The sequence below is a fragment of the Ptiloglossa arizonensis genome, chromosome 1 (assembly GCF_051014685.1).
Source record: "Ptiloglossa arizonensis isolate GNS036 chromosome 1, iyPtiAriz1_principal, whole genome shotgun sequence".
Classification (NCBI taxonomy): Eukaryota; Metazoa; Arthropoda; class Insecta; order Hymenoptera; family Colletidae; genus Ptiloglossa; species Ptiloglossa arizonensis.
This window is the reverse complement of record NC_135048.1, coordinates 20711817-20728472: the sequence shown is the minus strand read 5'-3', so window position 1 is coordinate 20728472 and position 16656 is coordinate 20711817. Positions and strand designations below refer to the sequence as shown.

At 38.3% G+C, this 16656-nt stretch overlaps 1 protein-coding gene across 4 annotated transcripts; it reads left to right on the top strand.

The window, feature by feature from the left end:
* The first annotated feature begins 1503 nt into the window (after positions 1-1503).
* Oatp33ea (Organic anion transporting polypeptide 33Ea) lies at positions 1504-16100 on the top strand. Of its 4 annotated transcripts, none has more exons than XM_076314992.1 (9): positions 1504-1681; positions 7045-7233; positions 11211-11636; positions 12314-12573; positions 12851-13121; positions 13559-13754; positions 14276-14880; positions 15543-15706; positions 15781-16100. In XM_076314992.1, the coding sequence occupies exons 2-9, from the start codon at positions 7053-7055 to the stop codon at positions 15832-15834; spliced, it is 2157 nt and encodes a 718-aa protein (XP_076171107.1). In that variant the 5' UTR covers positions 1504-1681; positions 7045-7052; the 3' UTR covers positions 15835-16100. The 4 variants fall into 4 exon arrangements, with proteins under 4 accessions (XP_076171107.1, XP_076171098.1, XP_076171123.1 ...); XM_076314983.1 differs by having other exon boundaries at positions 7040-7233; XM_076315008.1 differs by having other exon boundaries at positions 7040-7233; positions 15543-15677; positions 15781-15819.
* Positions 16101-16656: the final 556 nt, after the last annotated feature.

Below are 16656 nucleotides of genomic sequence, written 5' to 3'. Positions count from 1 at the left end.
TACTTGACAATTGTAATTAATAGATAAATTTCGAAATCGATTCAGCATATAAATTTTGCCCGTATGCTTCAATAAAGAAAGTTTAAAGATCCATCCAAAAGTAAAAATAAAATAAATTTCCAGTTCTCGGTTCTCCGAAGCACAAGGAAGAAAATCACCTACTTGGCGATTGTAATTAATAAATAAATTTCCAAATCGATTCAGCATATAAATTTTGCCCGTATGCTTCAACAATAAAAAGTTTAAAGATCCATTCAAAAACAAAAAGAAAATAAATTTCTTTTGTTTGTAACTTACGTTCTTGGTTCCCCAAAACACAAAGAAAAAAATCACCTATTTGACGATTATAATTAATAAATAAATTTCGAAATCGATTCAGCATATAAATTTTGCCCGTATGCTTCAACAATAGAAAGTTTAAAGATCCATCCAAAATGAAAAAGCAAATCCTCCAGTTCTCGGTTCCCCAAAACATAAGGAAGAAAATCCCCTACTTGACGATTGTAATTAATAGATAAATTTCCAAATCGATTCAGCACATAAATTTTATTCCATGCTTCAACAATATAAAGTTGAAAGATCCATCCAAAATCAAAAAGCAAATCCTCCAGTTCTCGTTTCCCCTTAACACGAGGAACAGAATCACCTACTTTACGACTGTAATTAATAAATAAATTTCGAAATCGATTCAGCACAGAAATTTTGTCCATATGCTTCAACAATATAAAGTTGAAATATCCATCCAAAATCAAAAAGCAAATCCTCCAGTTCTCGTTTCCCCTTAACACGAGGAACAGAATCACCTACTTTACGACTGTAATTAATAAATAAATTTCGAAATCGATTCAGCACAGAAATTTTGTCCATATGCTTCAACAATATAAAGTTGAAATATCCATCCAAAATCAAAAAGCAAATCCTCCAGTTGTCGTTTCCCCTTAACACGAGGAACAGAATCACCTACTTTACGACTGTAATTAATAAATAAATTTCGAAAACGATTCAGCACAGAAATTTTGTCCATATGCTTCAACAATATAAAGTTGAAAGATCCATCCAAAATCAATAAAGCAAATCCTCCAGTTCTCGTTTCCCCTTAACACGAGGAACAGAATCACCTACTTTACGACTGTAATTAATAAATAAATTTCGAAAACGATTCAGCACAGAAATTTTGTCCATATGCTTCAACAATAGAAAGTTTAAATATCCATCCAAAATCAAAAAGCAAATCCTCCAGTTCTCAGTTCCCCTTAACACGAGGAACAGAATCACCGTTGAAGCGCGTAATTCGCGAACGTTAGCACGGACCGCAACCGCGCGCGATACCTTCCGAATCAAGCGGGGTCTCTCGGATCATCGTGCGCGGCGATGATAAGATGTCAGCACCATTGCTCCATTGATAATACGTGTCCTCTGAATGACGCCCCCGCTTATCATTCGTTTTGATAGAGGAATAGTAGTAGGGGAGCATTGTCATTGACACAAGAGCGAGGCTCAGTTATCCCGCGTTTATTCGCGTAAACTGGAGCGCTCAAAGCGCTTGGGTGATTTTTTGAGTAACTCGTCGGACGAGGGAGGTCACGAGCGAAGGAAAGACTCGAGGATCGCGATCCAGACAGGACTCGCGACCTGGAAGTCCTTCCTAAGTCCATGCGGAAGCACGTGGCCTAAGGTCAAGGTGAGACTAATCAAATTCTCGCGTGTTTTCGCTTAACTTCCTTCAGCTTGGCTCGGCCGCGCATCGTCCGTTCGCGATCGTTGCGCGTTTTCCAATGCGAAATCGTTTCGTTCTCATCGGGGGGTCCGTGGGAGGGGGGCTCCCTCCATTGATCGTCGATCACGTACACTGTATACGGCCGTACAGTTATCGCGGTAAATGTCCAACGGACTGAAAATACCTCGTTCCGTTACATAAACACGATGAGAAACAATGCTCGTTTCTCTGTGTCGATATATACGTGCACGTTTCTTTCGTTTCCCCTGTAAGACTAGGTTGCGAACTAGCAACGTTGTTTCGATAAGTGTGAACCGATACTCGTCTTTCCGTGTCGGTGAATTCGTCGTGTTTCCTTTATCCCCTCCTCTCCCATGATTCCATTCGAACGAAGATTGTTTCCTCGCGAAACACGTATCGAAATACATGTACAATTTTTCGAAACGCGAGAATTCGATTCCAGCCTCGTCTCGTCAAGCACCCTGCATCGTGCTAAAATACCCTCGATACCCACCGGGACGATGTTTCATCGAATATCTCGCTCGGTACTCGGTCACGAGTCCTCGCTGGAATACTCGCTGATCGCGAAGCTTCGACTTTGTCAGCCGTTAATCTCGTTAAAATCGTTTCAGAACGATTGACACGCTCGCGAGTCGAATTATCCTGAAATTAACAACGGCCACTGTATGAATCAGCATCGAACGGTTACGACCGGTTACGTCATTACGGAAGACGTTTCCTTCTGACATCCACTAAAATCGATAACGGTGTATCGGGTATCCGCGATTCTTCCAACGAGCGTTACAATCTCCAAATGGATATTCGCGTTACGGATCAACGATCGATAAGGGATTACAGAACCGTGAGTTCCAGCGAGCTCTGTCGCGCGGCTGATCGCGTTCTTCGCGAATTTTTCGAATATCGCCGATAACGAATTTTCCGTGTTCGCGTTGTTCGCGTTGTTCGCGTCTTTGAGAGTTTTAGACACCGTGGTCGTCGAAAGTAGCAGAAGATCATCTGTTGGGAATTTCTTTCTTTCGGTGAATTTTTAGAAACTCGCGCCTCTCTCGTCTTAGCCGTTCCTTTTTTTTTCTTTTTGAAATTGTTGCACCGCGCTTCGACTCTTACTCGTGAAAGTCGATCGCGTAGAAATCGTTCTTCGCGAATTTTGCGAGTATCGGAATCTTAGACTCGATCATCGTCGAAAGTATAAGATCGGAACTTTTACGGTGTTCGGGGAATTTTTAGAAACTCTCGTCTTTTCAGTTTGTCGTTTTTTTTGTAATTTTTGTTCCGCGTTCCGTGTTTCGACTTTTACTCGTGAAAGTCTGTCGCGTAGAAATCGTTCTTCGTGAATTTTGAGAATTATTTGAATTTTGAACTCGATCGCGAAGCTCGTCGAAAGTATAGCAAGATCATCTCCTGTGAATTTTTAGTGTTTGGTGAATTTTTAAAAACTTTCGTCTTTTCGCTTTTTTTTTGTAATACTTGCTCCGCGTTTCGACTCTTACTTGTAGAAAGTCTGTCGCGTAGAAATCGTCTGTCGTGAATTTTGCGAATATTAGAATCTTAGACTCGATCACGGAGATCGTCGAAAGTATAAGATTGGAATTTTTACGGTGTTCGGGGAATTTTTAGAAACTCTCGTTTTTTCGTTCTTTTTTCTTGTAATTGTTGCTCACGCGCTTCGACTCTTACTCGTGAAAGTCTGTCGCGTAGAAATCGTTCTTCGTGAATTTTGCGAATATTAGAATATTAAATTCAATCAAAGAGCTCGTCGAAAGTGCAGCAAAATCACCTACTGTTAACTTTTAGTGTTCTGAATTTTTAGTAACTCTCGTCTTTTCGGTTTTTCATTTTTTTTTCTTTTGTAATTGTTGCTTCGTGTTTCGACTCTTACTTGAGAAAACCTATCGCGTAAAAATCGTTCTTCGTGAATTTTGCGAATATTAGAATCTTAAACTCAATCAAAGAGCTCGTCGAAAGTGCAGCAAAATCACCTACTGTTAACTGTTAGTGTTCTGAATTTTTAGTAACTCTCGTCTTTTCGGTTTTTCATTTTTTTTTTTCTTTTGTAATTGTTGCTTCGTGTTTCGACTCTTACACGAGAAAACCTATCGCGTAAAAATCGTTCTTCGTGAATTTTGCGATTAGAATCTTAAACTCGTTCACGGAGCTCGTCGAAAGTGCAGCAAAATCACCTATTGTTAACTTTTAGTGTTCTGAATTTTTAGTAACTCTCGTCTTTTCGGTTTTTCGTTTTCTTTTTTTTCTTTTGTAATTGTTGCTCCGTGCTTGGACTCTTGTTGCTCGTGAAAGCCTGTCGCGAAGTTGGGTCCGCGATTCTTAGCGTGCTTCTTGTAGCACGACGAGGCGGATGTAACAATCGACTGGAACTCCGTATTAATGCAGTCTCCACGAGCGTCACAACGAAATCTATACCCAGTTAAATTGCGATTGCGTAATCATCTCAGGTGCCCGTGGTGCACGCGACAATTACGTAGGAAACCGTCGGTAAATAAATCCGTTATGTCGGCTGACTTTTCGATGCGTGCGCCCGTCTAACCACGAAATCTTTTCTCCTACGAATAAATGGGATTTCGACTCGCCATTTCGATAAATTCCTTCCCAGTCCCTCCATCGACGTATAATTTGTGTTTACATTTTTTTTTTTTGGTAATTGTTTTTCACTTAAAATAATAGAGTTGCGCTGGTTTCGAAATGTAAAAATTTAATTCGGGACAATGAATCGTGCATTTCTAGATATTAATCGTTGGTGCACCGTTGCAACGTGATGCAGTTAATAGGATGTGGTGCATTTTTGTGTATACTCGGTAAGAAAGTAAGTGGAAGTGGAAGTGGAAAGATCGATTGTCTATTTATTATGTTGCAGTTCGAGGAAAACAACATTCCGTCGTTTGCCTCGAAATAAATCACTTAAGTGTCTTACGTATACTTTATTTGATTGCTCAGAACGAAATCATGCATTGTTGATATCTAACAATGGGTTAATCAGTTAAATCGTCGATAACAAGCTCTTCCGTACGCGTTTGTTATCTATCGAATTTTTAATCCGAATCGCGAATTATTCTGCCAATGATGCGGATTCGAATTTGATGGATTTATTGGAATTTTTCGATACAATTAACGGCTATTGTTATTAAGTTGTGTAATAAGTTCGTTCGCGTACGAATTTTGAAAAATACACATTGTGCGCCACTGTTGCTTATATTGATTGCAATGGATAAACGTATAGAGTCGAGGATAATTTGAAAATGCTTCTGTGCACAGTACAGGTCAATTCTCTTTCGTTTTTGATCGAGTATTGATGTTTCTTGTTTATTTTCGAAAGCAAAAAAATATGAACAAAATGAGACGAAAGAATTCTGATATTTATGGTGACGATGTTATCCACAAATGTATCGTTTGAAAGTGGATCGAAAGATGGAGTATTCAACTTAGAAATTGAAAAATAAAGTGGCAAGTCAATAACGATTAACGAAATAGTTAATCGAACAGAATTCAAGATACACGATAAGGTAGATTAACAATACTACGCATTTCATCATAATCGATCGTATTAAGTTTGAAAAAACTTGGTACCACGAACAAATATAATCTTTAATCTCTGTCACGAGAAATATAACTGACAATTGGCAAAGTTGGATCGATACTTTAAAGTGTTTTTGATGGGAATGCAAATAAATATTTTATTATGAACCTTTGAATAGCGAATAACACTGTTCACAATTGAATCGATCAAAAGCAGCTATACAAGAGAAATTGTCGTCACTTGTGTCCAGAAAAGAAGTTATTTTCCATTACGATAACGTACGGTCCTAAACATATTTAACAATGCAACAAACACTATTGCAATTTGATTAGGATATTCTATCCAACCTACCGTGTTTACCAGATCTTGCCTAGTATAATTTTTACTTATTTTGTACATTTTAAAATCCCAGAGAAATAAATATATTCGTATTTGAATTTTGTAATAGAAAAAGAAAAAAACAAACGTTTTATAGTAAAAAAAACAAACTTATTACACAATCTAATACTTGTAACAATTTTGGATTCATTGCTGGTAATAAATTTAAGATAGTTTCTACTGAATAATTCAACAACGAGTAAGACGAAAATAGTAAATTTATAAGTTTGATATGAATTATTCAAATACACAACTTTATTTTCTTTTTTTTCTTTTTGTAAACTTTTGTTTGCATATCCTTTCAGCAGTCTTGAGATGATTTCTAATTATTGTATTCTCTATTTGTTGTGTATTCTATTGTCTACTTTTATACGTACGATCGATTGTTCCAATAGATGTATAAGTATTAAGAAATTTCTGAATCATAGTTGATTTATTGTTGTACGCGTAATAGGATACAAGAAAAGTAGGTCATCATGGGCTTTCTTATTCGTTTGATATCTGCCAGCGGAATTAAATCGTTTAATCTCTGAATGTTATGTTCGGTTTTAGGGACTAGAAATATTTACGTCGGGAAAGGAAATTTCTGAACACTGCTGGTCAAAATTTTTGATATTGATTTGAAATTTCGTCGTTGAAAATTTATTTCTGACATTACGTAAAACGTTTCGTGACACGTAAGAGCAATAATTCTTTCACGTAATAATTTTTAATCTAAGATATTAATACTTTGGTCGAAAAAATCCTTAAAATTATCGCAATCGATTTTAATTATTCATTTACTCGAGGTAGATATGTTTCTTGCATTTTTTTCGCACTTGACGAATCTGTATCACAATACTGCTTTTCTTTATCCAAATCTCAAGATGTATCGATTGACATTTATTACAAGAAAAACAATAGACATTTATATCAAAACGATTATCACTACAAATTAGACATACAGTTGAACATCGAGAATTGCAATAAAATGGGCCTGAAAACGATGAACACAATCGGTCCAATGAACAGTCCCACTTACATCCCCACTACCTTCGATCACTATTGGTCGTTCCACTTCCAGCTTCACTCGTTGCTAAGCGACCATCCCTTCCACTTATCGACGCAATGCAACGATCGAGGTTTCCGTGCAATCATCGAGGTTGTAAAATCACAATTTATTATTTATTCAGTTTCCACTGTATCAAAATTAACCGAAAATACAAACCGACTGAATTTTAACGAATTAAAGTAGTATACTTTTTCGAACGTGAATAAACACGTCGATATAATTTCTCAATTTTAACGACAGTGAAAACTGCGTAGAAAATTTTGCGAACGAGTATTCGTTATTTTTAGGAAGTCGACCGATTCATAGAACGTATAAGGTACCATAAATTTAAATGTTGCAGCGCAGTCGGAGGGATGAGCAAAGGTTGTGGAATTTGTGGGATTTATCCCCGGTGGTTGCGACATCGTGCCACCCCGAAAAATTTCATCGCGGTGTATGGTCTTCTTGGCACCGTGCAGGCAATGGCCTTCATTTACATTGTTGTCACCCTCACGACTCTGGAGAAAAGATTCAAGATACCTAGTCGCACAACTGGTACGAATATTTCAATGTCATTCATTACTATTCGAGTAAGAAATGCTAGGGCAATTGATACGTGATCTTAGGAAAAGGATTGGAAGAATTTTTGATCGTAACCAGAGCTGGAAATATTCGAATAATTTAATACTCGAAAATTTTTATGGGTACTCGAATGCTACTGATACGTTTCAAGTATCTAAAGAATCGAATATTCAAATATTCCAATGCTCGAGTAACTACATATTCGAAGAGTATTCAAACAGTCAAGTATTCAAAAGTATTCGAATGATATTCGTTAAGTGTTTGAATCATTGGAGTACTCGAATATTCGAATGCATTCAATTCCTGGATTCGAATCCATTTACTGAACTATTTTGACCGATATTTTGTAGTCATCTTTGGAAGATCAACGAAAAAGTAAGTCTAAAGTAAACGAAAGAAATAAAACGACTCGTATGAAAAAGAAAAGAAAAACAAGAGAAGGTTATTCGAGTGTGTAAAACTACTTCCAAGGCAAAAGAGTGCAGTAATTGTGTATACACTGAAAGATAAGACGAAGATTCAATTAGATTTGAAACCTATTTTTAATGAATATGTGGTGTACGTAATATTTCGATAAACTTGGTGAAACCGAGCACCGGTTTCACGATCACTTGCACGCTAATCGAACTAGTGATACGTAAACGCATTAGAAATACGAGAAATCCCGAGTGTTCGAGTACTTGGAGTTTCTTTTTATATTCGCCACGGTTATACTTGTCACCGAAGCCGAGTAGTCGAGTGCCGCGAGTGTACTCGCCGTTAAAGTACTTGTACTTACACTCTCATACGCGCACACATTCGGCCCCGAACAAAGATAAACCGCCTGTCAGTGTGGGTTCGTCTAATAGGTAAGTGAGTAGTGTGTCGCAATCATAGAAGTGAGAAATCTGTCGTTAGAGCAACGAGCGCTGGACACGCACTGCGAAGACACACGGATGTGCATTATACGAGTTTATTGTTAGTCATAATACACTCCAAGGGTACATACACGAAATGTTATCGCAAGTTTCGCGTTCGATTCCTCCTCGATCGAAATAATTGATCCCGCGTTTCGACGAAACGGTAGATTCGCTCGAAATTAATTGCAGATTTCGCGCGGTGATTTTTCCAACGTAGAGATTTTTCGTACCTAAGAATTCCAAAACCCATTTACGTTTAAGATTATCGAAATTTTTCAACAGAAGGAAAGAGTAATCAGAACATTCAATTGCTATTGTCGTAAAAATCGAATCGAACCTTTGACGAAACCTGTAATACAAATAATAAATTCGGTCGTATTAGATAATCCGATTTTTTATTTCGTTATTTCGAAAATCATTTGACTTCCATAGATGAAAATTCAAGTACGAGCTTCTACCATTTTATTAATTCGCGAATGACAGATTACGAAAAATATAAAACGAATACACATAAATACGTCACTTACATGTCCGATTTATTGTATCACCCGGATAAATGTACGAATCTTAACCTCGATAAAGAAACAAAGTCACCTGGACCACCATTGTTCCATCTCGTTCGTTATGAAGATTCGATAGTCGAAACGAAATGGTTTCCGGAGTAACTGAACAGGCACGAACCCAATTGGCGATCAGTTATCCGGGTGATATTGTATTCGATAAAATTATAATTATCGCCTAGAATTTTTCGAAGGATGCGCAGAGCCTGATGCATGGCAACCGGTTATCCAACCTGGCGAACGGTTAACGCTCCCATTCGTCATTCTGTGAAATTTTAGGGATCGAACGATTCGGTCGACCGAGTGTAAATACCGACACAGCAACCCAGTCAGTCATTAGTTCGTCATTTCGCTGGCGTTAACCGACGTGTCGCTCACGGGCGTGTCCCATCGCGACCGCGTAATTCGAGCATTTTCTATTTCTAGCTAACTGGTTTTCCATCACCATTAGTAGCGTTAATAGTTATTGTAGGCATCATTACGTACATGGATAGTGTACAGATCGCTTTGAGTGAATAAATTAATTTAATTCGTAAGTAGGGAACTGATAGAGGCCCCTGCAGTTATGTACTTCTGCCTGATCAAAAAAAAAGAACATGGTACTTATTCTTAATTAAAAGAAAAAAAGTTTCCGTAGAACTTTGCTAGAATATTCCATAACTAAAATCAAGCTAATTTGCAATTGAATCGTAGCTCATCTAAGTACACAAAAATATCTAAATTTATTATTAAATTCAGCTTCGAATACAGAGTATACAAATATTATTAGGAAGAAGAATTTAATCAATTTGTACAACTCGTTTGTTTTTACGTGTTCGATTAATTCAATAGATACAATACAATAGAAAAAATAATAAGTAAAATTTTACTTGTTACATTCTTAAATTTTAGGAACTAGTGCATACCAGGCTCACACATTCGTTAATAAAAATTGTATTTTTCGAATTATAAAAAGTAACTCTTTCTCCTTTGTTACAATTAAAACATTTCGAAGAATCGAACAATCGATATTCCAAACGATCTTACGCAACTCGTGTCTGTTATGGTTCATTTCTCCGCTTAGTCAACAATTACGTATCGAAATGAAAAATATCACGTCGATCGATAAAATTCTTCGATCGTTGCGAATGGTGCGCGAACCTATTGCGTGCTCGCGTTCGCCTAATTTATCTCAGATTGGGTTTCCGAGTTATCGGTTTGTCGGGCTTGAAATTCTGGTCACGTTTCGATACCAACAATACGAGATCGATAAACAATCGGATGATTCGTCACTCCCAGTCATTAATCGGGGACATCGGTGTTGCACCAATTGAGAGATTATTTGCGTTCGCGTACACGCAATTGGATGAATGTTAATTACGTGTTATAGCTGCTGCGTGGAAAATCGATACAGTCCTTCCACACACGCATTACGTTTATCTGACAAGTTCGCGGTTTTACGAGGCCGTTGTTGTTGCATTGATTCGATCGATCGATGTTTCCGCAGACCTATTGGAATTTGATATCGACGTAAAGCGTCATGCATGTTCCGTCACCGTTCCGATACCTAACCTCAATCGTCCGTTAACACTTCCGCGAGGATTTTTTCTTCTCGAAGGAGCTCACGTAAACGTTCGTTCAGTGAAACGCGAAAACTGTCTTAAATTTCATACGCGCTGGAAGTTTAATTTCAAAAATGTTTCTTAAATATTTTTACAAAAAAAATTCGTCCCAACAAATACGCAGGAATCTTTTTACTTAAATAGAAGTTAAATCGTGCGATCAGACAATTGTAATCCATGAAGTCGAAAATTGGACTGCTTGTTATGTCGCTCGAATGGAGCGAGCGAGATAGAGTATCGCATTAGACGCGCACAGTGGCCGGAACTTCTGTCCACTATAACTTTATGGAAGTATTATGAATGGATTGACGAGGGTTTCCCGATGAAAATGAGTCCAGACACGACATCGGATTATATTCAAGTACGCGTTAACCGAATCATTTTCGAGGAACTTAACGTCGTGTTCGGAGTCATTTTCATCGAGAGAGGCTCACCTCTCTCATTGTCTATCAACGATACTTTCACGGCGATACTTTTACAATAACGTGTAAAAAGAACCATGTGTAAAATCCGTGAAAGCAAACGAGGAATGAACCTCGACGATGAACAATAACAAGAACAAACACCTCAGATACATAACCCTATTTGTACAAAATAATTCCAACAAAGGAATTACTGGTAAAATTTGGATAATTTCAAACATTGATACGGTTACAAAAAAGTTTACATATATCGTGTATACATGTACCCTATAAAAAGGAAATACACGTAAAGAGTGGTGCACTCTTCCACGAAGTCTAACCTATAAATAGTTACACGACTCGACACGGGCTTAATATCCAAGGAAACTCTTCTAATTTAAAAGCGGCGATATAGCGAGTAATCGTCGTTACACTGAAACCAAATTCCTCTCGAACGATATTACTACATCGTGCAGTGTCGTTTTTCAGGATTAATTCTTTCCGGCAACGAGATCTCTCAAATTTTGTCCCTGATATTAACCTACTACGGTGGATCGGGGCATCGTCCAAGATGGATAGCGATTGGCGTCGGTCTCAGCGCATTCTCGTGCCTGATCCTCGCGCTACCACACTTCCTGTTCGGACCAGGGAGGGACGCACTGGCCCTGACGAAGGAATACCTCGATCAAACTCTGTTGAACGCCACCACGGTCCCCGAGGACCTGGCGATCTGCCCCCGAGTCGTGAAACCGGAACGCTGCGACGAGGAAAGATTGCTGGACGTCAGCATGCTCCCGCGACTTCTGGTGTTCTTCTCGCAGTTCATCCTTGGTATCGGCACTACGCTCTACTATGGCCTGGGACAACCGTATTTGGACGACAACACTAAAAAAAAAAATACTCCGATGCTTTTGGGTAAGTGTTCGCATCACTTTGCGTATCATTGGTCGTTGTTCCCGGACATGCGTACACTCGAGAGGTGTCTCGCGTGATATCAGGATTCGTGACGTCTTTTTACAAGTGAAAAAATTGCTTTCATAAAATTTAGGTCGTTGCACGTTACGTATGTAACAAATTGTATCGTAAATTTCTTAATTGATAAAGTATACGTTAGGAGTAATTTAAATATATTTATCTCAGGAATTCAATTTGTTTACGAAAGTCGATGACTGTTATATTGAAAACGATATTGATAAGCACGTAGATAAAATGTTCGATAATTGGATTAATAATGGACGTAACAGTATTCTTATTCTTTTTTTTTTATTATTAATATTTATCGATCGTTTTGTTTCCTTTCATCGACTTGACAATATTATACGTCTTCTGTTTCTTTGTGGAGCATTAATGTCCTTTTTCACCCTGCAATGTTTTATCTAATATTAGTATATATTTTGACTATTATTATTTCGTTTTCGATAGTTTGACAATTCATCAGACGATGTATCATTTTTTTTAAGAATCTATGCATTTATTCTTTAAGCATCGACACGTCTGTGATATTTCGCGCCAAGTACTTGCGAGTGAGAATTAAGAATAACAAGGATGCACGAGTAAACGAATAATGTTTTATAATGAAATTTATCGATCAGGTTTCACATTTGCTCTGAGAACAGTCGGTCCGGCAATAGGATTCTTGTTGGGTTACGGTTGCCTCAGCCTGTACATAGATCCCAGCTTGCATCCCGTGATCACCAAAAACGATCCACGGTGGTTGGGCGCATGGTGGCTCGGTTGGATCATTTTAGGTGCTACGATGGGCATGTTTGCTACTTTGATAGCCATGTTCCCACGAGATCTGCCAACATCGAAGGACACTACGAAGGACACTACAAATGACACTGCCATAAAGGTAAAGTCAAACTTTAAATACCTCGAAATCGTTCAACTTTGAACAACAGTTCAACGCATGAATCGAAAATGTTAAACTTTAAATATTACAAAATTGTTCAACAGTTTCGATCCAAGCATTAAACTGTCGTTAATTAAATAGAAACTATTGTATCATATATCGTAACATTTACACAACGTATCGTACATTCTGTCCTTGGACCAGTTTGGATAATAAATGTATTTTTATTTATTTTATTCTTTTAACGATGCAATGATATTTTGCATGCATTCCGTAGGACGGTAATATACCATTGAAACTACACCTGACCGCGCAAGAGCAATATATGACGCCGATGGAACCGAGGAAATCGCTCGAAACGGAGTATATCCCAACTATCCGAGAATTTCCGACTGCGATGAAAAGGTTGTTAACAAACTGGCTCTTGACGTTCAACAATCTAAGCGGGGTGTTTTACGTGTTGGGTGCATCGGCTTATATAACATTTTTGGCGAAATATCTCGAGGTTCAATATAGTACATCGGCTGCCGGTGGTACAGTCATTGCAGGTGAGTCAGTTTTAAAGATGGGTATATTCGCAAAATGTAAACTTTATGGTAATTATTAACTTGAGTAATAATTCTTATTAGGATCGCAACTGTTTCGAATTATTCGAATATCATTATTCTAATGTCATTATTCGAATATCATTATTTGAATATCATTATTCAAATATCATTATTTGAATATCATTATTCGAATAATATTATTCAAATAATTACACATTATACACGTAACCACCATATCTTAATATCCAGATACTACAAATATTCAAATACTCGATCGGTGCATAAAAGTATCCAATACTAAAATACGCGAAGAATCACGAAATCAAGTATTCGAATAGTACTTGAATAGTATTCGCTGAATATTTCAATCGTTGAGTCGCCCGAAAATTCAAATACGGAATTTCAGCTCTGATTCTAACGAATTTTTCTTCTTGAAGGTCCGATATCGCTGGTTGGTATGGTATTGGGATTTTTATTCTCCGGACTGACAATTAGCAAATTCAAGCCTGGTCCTAGACCACTGCTCGCATGGAACGTGTTCGTTGGCGTCTGTTTCGTTGCCGGTCAGATACTCTTCATATTCCTCGGTTGCTCCGACATTGGCATCAAGGGCGTCGACTTAGAGACTATGCAGTGAGTACGTTTTCATCTTTATCGAGGATTAGTTTTAGACACCTCGAAATTATTTGATCGCTCACGATAAAATGTATTCGAATTACTCGAGTGTTCGAATATTCGAGTACAGAAGAATTGTACGAGTAGTTTAAATTATTCGAGTAGTTTGAATTATTCGAGTGTTCGAATATTCGAATACAGAACAACTGTACGAGTAGTTTGAATTACTCGAGTGTTCGAATATTCGAATACAGAACAACCTTACGAGTAGTTTGAATTACTCGAGTGTTCGAATATTCGAGTACAGAACTGTACGAGTAGTTTGAATTATTCGAGTGTTCGAATATTCGAATACAGAACAACTGTACGAGTACTTTGAATCATTCGAATGTTCGAATATTCGAATACAGAAGAATTCAACAAGTAAACCCAACGATGTGTCAATCTGAATAATCTTTGTTTAATAATCGACCGTTAAATCGCTAAGAATTGTTTCTCATTCACGAGATGTTATTTAGCTGTTCGATTGTTCCTTTCAGAATGAATCTAACGTTCAGTTGCAACCGCGGCTGCAACTGCGACGGTGTTAAATACTCGCCCGTTTGTCACGAGGCATCGAGAACAACATTTTTCTCGGCCTGTCACGCAGGTTGTCGGGCAATAATCAACGACAAGGAATTTGGGAATTGTAGCTGCCTTCCGCTGAACCCCGATTCGTCCGGTCTTGGCTTGCTCTTCGGCTACGATGCTGACAGTAAGCCGTTGGTCACCCAATCGATCTATCGGAGCGATCCTCATACCGTGAACTACGACAAAGTCAGGGCCGGGCCCTGCACCAGCGACTGCAGCCGTCCTTACGTCCTCTTCATGGTTCTCACTTGCATTATAGAATCGCTAGCGTGTTCCGGAAAAATTGGTAACGTCCTGGTAAATTATCGCAGCGTCGAAAAGAAAGACAAAAACTTCGCGCAGGGTATCACGTTGATGATGATTTCTTTGTTCGCGCTGATACCGGGTCCAATTATTTACGGAGCCATCATTGACTCGACTTGCTTGATCTGGGAAGAGTCCTGTGGCACCAGAGGGAACTGTTGGTTCCATCACGGACGGAATTTCCGATATTTGGTCAACATAACGTCCGCGGGTAAGTTCGTCTCGCTAATTAAAGAAACAAAAATGAAACTTTTCGATCGAGACTTCTTAACTCTTTCAGATTTTGTTTATCTTACGGCGCAGAAATATCGCGGTTACGGAACGTTAACACGAAACTCTAAATAACGGAGAAGTCATTCTTTCTATTTACTCTTATTTTGTAAATTTATATCGCAATAGTATCGTTTTGTGCGAGTTGATTGTCGTAACCATGAATTCGATTCTAAGAACAAATGCGCAATGAAAGGTATATATTATGAACCATAAGAGACGTAATAGAGTCAAAATAGAGTGGATGGTGTTGAAGTATCTTTCGTTGCAATTTGAACGAATTAATGTTACAGTCGATACTCAAAGTACTACCCTACACGAGACTCTGAAGGGGTTAACGTGTCAAATAATTATTCGAAAGAAGCATTTCGTTAAAGAGTAATCTTTCGACCACTAACCCGATTAAAATTAACTTAAAAGTACTATACGTAATTTAGAAACCTATGATAATAAACGAAGCATAGAAACCACGCAGTTTCTAACATTTATCCGAGTACAACGACATTTCTCACAGTACACACTTGTTATCGTAGGTTCCTCGTTCGCGTACAATAATATCTTCTCCATTAATTTTCATTCACAATTACCGAAAACGATTTTCAGCATTCTCGATGATAGGAGTGCTGTTCGACGCGGCTGTTTGTTACCTCGGGAAGGATCTGGATCTGTACGGTGCACAGGATGCCGATAAACGTCGTGAATTCGTTAAAGAAGACACCGCTCCGTCGATCGCCGATGGTGAGAAGAAGAGAGAAATAAACGGAAATGTAAATTAGAGAACAACGCGCCACTCGGTTGTACCGATTGAACGGCAATTTTAATCGGAGTTGTTTAAATTTAGGAGATTCGAGTTTCACATAAAACTGAGATTATACGAGAACCGTTGGGTACCTGAATGTTAGAACCTTCCATTGTCAACGTCGAACGCGAGAGAATTACGAGGGAGGCAACACGCGCACCAGACACATCTTTTTAATGCATTCCACGCACTATGTCCGATTATCGGATAGTCGAAGTATCGAGCAGGAGTTCCTCCGTTAAAAATGAAACTTGGTTTATTCGAACGACGTCGATCTAATTTTTTTATTCACATTCGAAACCTTTCAGACATTTGTACGATTGTACGCCGTTATTCCTATTTGTTTGTAAATAAAACACGAATTCTTATTAAATTTCTGATCGTTTGCGTCGTGTTTCGAAAAGGGCAACTTTCGCGCTATCTCCGCTAAGTCTACGTTAAACAAGGTATAATACTCGACGAGACACCACCGTTCGACCTGGCTGCACGAAAATAAACAAAAGAGAAAAAACGAAGAAATTTTACAGTCGGTGCTCTTCCTTCAGGGTAATTATTCAGTCGAGTTCAATCAAACTTGTACAGATACGTTACGGTAAAATTACAATTTATTATACCACGGACCGTGTTCTCAAAGCGAATTTTCACTTAGGTGGATTTATAGTGTGTCGTATGCGACACGATGCCTAAATGTTGCTTAAGTGAAAACACGCCTTTACAGTTGACAAGCTTCGGTTCGTTTATCGGGAATAAAATTTGTTCAGTTATCCCCGTGATACGGTAGTTCGTCTCGTTGTTCAACTTATCGTTACGAACTCTAGATGTCATTGTTACAACACCAATCCCGCGATAGTATCGTGAATATCGAACTATGGTAATTTTAAAAAGTAATTTTCACGAAAATAGATTTCTCAGCCAGTA